Below are 6,041 nucleotides of genomic sequence, written 5' to 3'. Positions count from 1 at the left end.
ACACATACAATTCCCAGCCACTAGTCTCCCCACAGTAAAATTCAGAAAACTTTGCTCATTGAAAACTTTTCCCCAGCCAAGAAAAAGATGGCACTTTGTTCCTAATTTTGCAAAATCCAAACAAGTTTGCAATTATGCTTTGGCCACTTCGATCCAATAGAGTTTCTACCAAAACTGAGGCTAAGAGGCAGTATGCCATATAAATTTCATTGCAATGTGTCTAAGCAAGAATTTAGTGAGTTACAAAAGAAATAAACAAGGATTATTTAACAAAATTCACCTTGTTGCCAATAGCTGACTGTAAGTTACAATCAAAACTCTTCAAAACACTCTAAAATTCATTAATCTCAGTAGCATCTTCATTGTTCACTAAAATCATTCTAAAAACACTTTTAAATGTTGTTAAAACATTTTGTGAATCATAGCCTAAGCCTTCTTTGTAATTGCCCTCTTTTAGTTCTCATGCAAATTTCTTCTATATCTCCAGTGCAAATTCTCCTCCCATGATTCCTAAAGAATATCCACACATTTCCAAGTCACACCCTAGACATAAAACAACTTCAACTTACAAACTCTTTCTTAAGAAGCTTTACCACCTTAGCTACAGAAAGGTGGTGGCATTACGATCAGATTTCCCGTGCTTAATCTCTTTTCGTCTGTATCACCGTGCTAACAACTCGTCCCTGAGCTCTAGAACTTTGGAGCTCTCATCGAGCAGACCATGGCTGGCGTAGATGTTGGCCATCACCAAGTACGATGACTCCTCCCGGCTATCGATTCTCACCAGCTCCTGGAACGCGACTCTGGCCACCTCCATGTTGCTCCACTTCTTGCACGAGCCTAGCAGCGTCATCCAAGTCACCAGATCCGGCTGCCACGGCATAGACGCGATCAATCCCATCGCGGCCTCCAGTTGGTTCGATCTTCCCAGCAAGTCCACCATGCAAGTGTAGTGTCCCAGAGCTCTACTCGCCAGCGGCAAGCTCTCAAAGATCTCTCGTCCCTTGTCCACCAGGCCGGCGTGGCTGCAAGCCGCGAGGAGCAACAGGCTCGTGATACCATCGCCTCGCAGGCCTTCGTTTCTCATCCTCGCGAATGATGAGAAGACTCTCTCAGCGTCGCCTTGGTTGCTGTAGCCTGTCATCAGTGCGTTCCATAGCGTAGTGTCCTTGTAGCCACTGAGAGAGTCGAAAAGCTGCTGAGCTATTACCGTGATCCCACACTTGCCGTAGAAGTGAACAAGAGAGACTGCCACCCCGGTGTCGTCCTCCACTCCTGTCCTGCAGGCTATGCCGTGAGCTCTCTTCCCAGATTCCACAGCGACGAGGATGGAACTTGCTTTCACAGCCGCTGTGAGAGTCCGAGCGTCCAGTAACGCGTATCCCTGTGCTTGATCAGCCTCCATGCGACTAAAGAGCTCCAGTGCCAGTCTACTCTCGCCGTTCTCCACATATCCTGCCAGGAGAGCGTTCCAGGATATCACGTTCCTGTCTGGAATGCTGTCAAACACCGCTCGGGCGTCCTCCAGGCTGCCGCACTTGGCATACATGTCGATGAGCGTGTTGGCAACGAATACGTTTGTGTCACAACCAGTGCTTACGCATTGGAGATGGATAGCTCGGCCTTTTTCCAGGCACTCTTTCCTTCTTCCAGCATCTTTTGCTCCTCCACTTTGTTTCTTGGCAGCCGAGCTCGCGCAGGCCATCAGCGCAGCGACGTAGCTTCTCAGGTTCGGAGAGAGTCCTCGAGCCACCATTCTTTCGAACAGCTCCAGTGCTAGCTCTGGCTCGCCATTGATCTCGCAGCCCAGCACCATAGCAGTAAGTGACACTACGTCGTGCCGGAGCATCCTGCTGAAAGCCATCCAGGCGTCTTCCAGGCTTCCACACTTGGAGTACATGTCGATCAACGAGCTAGCCACGAATATATCCTTCTGATAGCCATTTCTCGCCGCTAGCGAGTGAAGTGCCATGCCTCTCTCGAGGTACTCCATCTTCACGAGCTTGCCATCAACTTCCCTGCCATCTTCTCTCGCCGACAGATTCGAGCACGCCCTCAGTGCAGCTACACAAGCCTGAGCATCTGGAGCCACCCCTCGGGACTGCATGGCTTGAAACAAAACAAGCGCCATCTCGCTGTCACCCGAGTCTGCGTAGCCGACCATCAACGTAGTCCATGTCACGACGTCAGGCGATTCTATTCGATCAAACACCCTCCGAGCATCCACCATCGCCCCGCATTTCGAGTACAGTTCAACCAGGCTGCTGGCCACGTAGAGGTTGGAGACCAAGTTGCTCGCTGCTGCCGAGGAACTGATAGACACCCCTTTCTCCAACCAAGTCTGCTTTCCTTGGCCGTCTTCTTTTTCTGCCATTGTAGCACACGCCGCAAGTGCCGCCACGAAACTTCTTGCGTTGGGCTGGCAGGACGTCTGCATTCGCGCAAACTGCTCCAGAGCTAGCTCGGCCTGTCCGTTCGAGATGTGTCCCATCATCAAGGCGTTCCAGGATACCACGTCGCGGTGAGGCATGCCCTCGAAAACCATGCAGGCATTCGCCATGCTGCCGCATTTTGCGTACATGGTCACCAAGGCAGTTGCGAGAAAGACGTCGGTGTTGTCAGCATTTGTATTGGAGTGGATTCTCTTACCGATCTCGCAATCTCTCAAGACCGTGCACGACTTCAACGCAGCAGAGAAAGAGGGTTCGATGTCATGCTCTCGAAGACTGAGGGAAAACAAACAGTGAGTTAGAGACCATGAAATAAGGTGAACTTTAGAGCACAAACCATACGAAGGATCCGAATAGCGGTTGGTGACGACCCACTGAAGAAACAAGAACCCTCGAGCGCCAACAACTGGAAAACATAAAACACGATGAATGTGTTACAAGACCTACCTTGAGAGCATATCTTGAAAGGCAGAGTCGTTGATCATGCTTGACACGAGCAAACCTTTATCATCTTTTGCAAAACTGCCTCTGTTTGTATCCTCTTGCATTCCTCCAATACCCGAGCTTGCTCCTCCCACATTCCTAAGCTCGCAAAGAGATTTCCCATCAGCGTATAAGCGGAGTAAGTTCTCTCGTCCAGCCCCACAATCGTTTCAAAAGCCAGCCTTCCCAGCTCTAGATTCCCCCACTTTCCACACGCGCCCAGGAACGCTGTCCATGCTACTACGTTCGATGGTATATTGCTCTTCAGCACCACAATGGCCTCATCCAGATAATTGGCACGTCCCAGAAGATCCACCATGCAGGCGTAATGCACGGCATCCACAGTGATGTCCCGGTCTGCTCGCATTGCCTCGAAGTACGTCTTTCCCTTCTCGACAAGCCCAGTATGACTGCAAGCTGCTAGAACTGAGAGATACGTGATTCTGTCTCCTTTCATCCCTTGTCTCTGCATTTCTTCAAACAGTTCAATCGTCTTCTGTGCGTCCCCTTGACGACTGTATCCCGCTATCAGAGACGTCCATGCCGAAACACTTCTCGGGTCTGTGACTGCTTCAAACAGCTGTTGAGAGACTGAGATCCTGCCGCACCTGCCGTAGAAATCGACCAGCGAGTTGGCCACCAAAACGTTGTCCTCTAGTCCCCACCTACAGATGTCAGCTTGAATTTGCTTTCCAGTTTGCAGTGCCACCACACAACCACAGGCCGAAAGAGCCGCAACTAGCGTCCGAGAATCCGGAAGAAAACCACTTTGCTGTTGCATGCTGGTGAAGAGATCTAAAGCCAGCTGTCCCTCGCTGTTTTCAACGAGTGCTGACATGAGAGCGTTCCAGGACACCACGTCGTGATGAAGCATCCGGTCAAATGCGGCTCGGCAATCCAGCAAGCTTCCGCATTTTGCGTACACGTCCACCAACGTGTTGGCCACGAACATATCGCCCAGTTTTCCTGTTTTACCAGCTTCGGAGTGCACGGCCATAACCTTTTCCAAGCACTCCACCTTCACCACTTTGCCACTGACGTGCTTGCCTTCGTCTCGTTCAGCTAGATTACCGCATGCCGTCAGAACAGCAACAAAGCTCTGCGAGTCTGGCGGACATCCCTGGCTTCTCATCTTGGTAAACAGCTCGAAAACTAGCTCCGCTTCACCATTACGAACGTATCCCAGCATGAGCGAGTTCCACAAAACCACATCCCGATGAAGCACTTTTTCAAACACTGTCCGGGCATTGTCCATGCTCCCGGAGTTCGCGTACATGTCCACCAGCGCCGTAGCCACAAAAATGTCTGCGTCCCACCTGTTCCTTGCGGCTAGCGAGTGAATGTCCATGCCTCTTTTCAAAGCCCCGCTCTTGACTTTGGCAAGCTTGTCACCTTCTTCTTGCTCAGCCAAGCTTGTACAGGACATCAACGCCGCAACGAAACTTCTGCCATCGGGGACGCAACCTCCAGAGACCATGCTCTCAAACAAGGAAAACGCCACCTCGGCCTCGCCACATTCCACATAGCCCAGCATGAGAGCAGTCCAAGAGACCACGTCCCGCTCAGGCATCCTGTCAAAAACCTTGTGAGCATCAGCCAGGCTTCCACATTTTGCATACATACCAATTAAGCTGTTGCCGACGAAAGTATCACTTTGAAAACCGCCCTTGGTGGCGTCCAGATGGATCTTCTTCCCAACTTCTAGAGTCACCTCTTTCAAATACTGTCCGGCAACGAGCTTCGCCTCTTCTTTCTGTGCTACCCCAGCACAGGCTGCGAGGACTGCAACGTAAGTGCGTGAATTCGGCGAACAGCCCTCCGACTGCATGGAGTAAAACATCTCTAGAGCCAGCTCCTCCTCCCCGTTTTCAGCACAGCCGAGTATGAGAGAGGTCCAGCATACGACGTCGCGGCGAGCCATTCCCCTGAAAACCGACGTAGCATCGGCCAAGCTGCCGCCCTTGCAGTACATATCGACGAGAGTGCTCGCCACAAAGATATCCTTGTCCAATCCACGTTTTGCAGCCTGAGAGTGAATAGCTGAGCCCTTCCTTAAGCTTCCGAGCTTGAGAACTCTGCCGTCAACCAGCTCGCCCGGCTCCGAAGACGCCAAAGTAGCACAAGCCTTGAGCGCAGCGACGAAAGTCCGAGAGTTTGGTACGCATCCCCGAGAAACCATTTGTGAGAACATCTCCAAAGCCAAGTTCCCGTCACCAGTCTCCGCGTATCCCATGATCAAAGTTGTCCACGACACGACGTTGGGACTTCGAATCTTCTCAAACACCGCTCGAGCATCCACCAGGCTCCCACACTTGGCGTAGAGACTGATCAGGATGTTCTCCACGAACTCGTCGGACTCGTAGCCATACTTGGCAACCCGGTGATGGAGCTCCGTCCCTTCCCCCAAGCATCCGAGCTTGACGACCTTGCCGCAAACTTCCTGTCCCACTTCCTTCTCGGCCAAGTTGACACAGGCCATCAGTCCAGCCACGAAACTCCGGTCGTTTGGACAGCAGCCACTTCTTTCCATTCCCCTGAGCAGCTCCAAAGCCAAATCCTCCTGGCCATTCACTGCGTAACCGAGCAGTAGCGCGTTCCAGGACACCACGTCTCGAGCCGGCATCTCATCGAACACCTTGCGAGCGTCGGCCATTTTCCCACACTTAGCATACATGTCCACCACCGCGGTCGCGACGAAAGCATCTGCAAAGATCCCCGCGCTCTCACGGGCGTCAGTATGGATTCTCTGGCCTGCTTCCAAGTACCTCAAGCTCCCGCACGCCTTGAGAGCCGCAAGAACGCCGCTCGACAGCCATGCCTCCAATTTGGAAATCTTCTCCACGGCTCCCGCTCGCTGCTTCACGAACTACATCAAAGATTAAAGATCGATCAATCCTGCTGGATTGCACGAAGAAATGCCTCACATTCTTGAGCGACGATCGAGTCCGATCGCAGAGCCGCATCATAATCCATTGCCAGCGAGCCGAAATACTCGCTCAAAGCTCTCGACGAATGCCGGTACGATGAAACCTAATCACATTTTAGAGCTCCAATCGCAGCAACCTGATCGTCCATCGCCTGATCGTGATCGTATCGCGAGCCTAGAAC

At 51.9% G+C, this 6,041-nt stretch overlaps 2 protein-coding genes across 3 annotated transcripts; both read right to left on the bottom strand.

Moving 5' to 3' along the window:
* Positions 1–544: 544 nt before the first annotated feature.
* Positions 545–2,953, bottom strand: LOC112344815 (pentatricopeptide repeat-containing protein At1g11290, chloroplastic-like). The gene is made up of 2 exons (XM_024670203.1): positions 2,788–2,953; positions 545–2,726 (listed from the first exon to the last, which is right to left on the bottom strand). The coding sequence occupies exons 1-2, from the start codon at positions 2,865–2,867 to the stop codon at positions 662–664; spliced, it is 2,145 nt and encodes a 714-aa protein (XP_024525971.1). The 5' UTR covers positions 2,868–2,953; the 3' UTR covers positions 545–661.
* LOC112344814 (pentatricopeptide repeat-containing protein At4g39530-like) lies at positions 2,912–5,965 on the bottom strand. Of its 2 annotated transcripts, none has more exons than XM_024670201.1 (2): positions 5,858–5,965; positions 2,912–5,799 (listed from the first exon to the last, which is right to left on the bottom strand). In XM_024670201.1, exons 1-2 carry the CDS (start codon positions 5,897–5,899, stop codon positions 2,932–2,934), a joined length of 2,910 nt encoding a protein of 969 aa, XP_024525969.1. In that variant the 5' UTR covers positions 5,900–5,965; the 3' UTR covers positions 2,912–2,931. The 2 variants fall into 2 exon arrangements, with proteins under 2 accessions (XP_024525969.1, XP_024525970.1); XM_024670202.1 differs by lacking the exon at positions 5,858–5,965 and having other exon boundaries at positions 2,912–5,636; positions 5,699–5,776.
* Positions 5,966–6,041: the final 76 nt, after the last annotated feature.

The sequence above is a fragment of the Selaginella moellendorffii genome, unplaced genomic scaffold, assembly GCF_000143415.4.
Source record: "Selaginella moellendorffii unplaced genomic scaffold, v1.0 SELMOscaffold_6, whole genome shotgun sequence".
Lineage (NCBI taxonomy): Eukaryota > Viridiplantae > Streptophyta > Lycopodiopsida > Selaginellales > Selaginellaceae > Selaginella > Selaginella moellendorffii.
This window is presented reverse-complemented; position numbering and strand designations above follow the sequence as displayed.

Excerpts from the sequence above, each read along its gene's own strand:
- LOC112344815 (XM_024670203.1), bottom strand. The coding sequence starts at position 2,867 with ATGTTTTCCAGTTGTTGGCGCTCGAGGGTTCTTGTTTCTTCAGTGGGT. Across the intron at positions 2,727-2,787 it reads CTATTCGGATCCTTCGTATG|TCTTCGAGAGCATGACATCG; the intron begins GTTTGTGCTCTA and ends GTTTTCCCTCAG.
- LOC112344814 (XM_024670201.1), bottom strand. The coding sequence starts at position 5,899 with ATGATGCGGCTCTGCGATCGGACTCGATCGTCGCTCAAGAAT. Across the intron at positions 5,800-5,857 it reads CTCGATCGTCGCTCAAGAAT|TTCGTGAAGCAGCGAGCGGG; the intron begins GTGAGGCATTTC and ends TCTTTGATGTAG.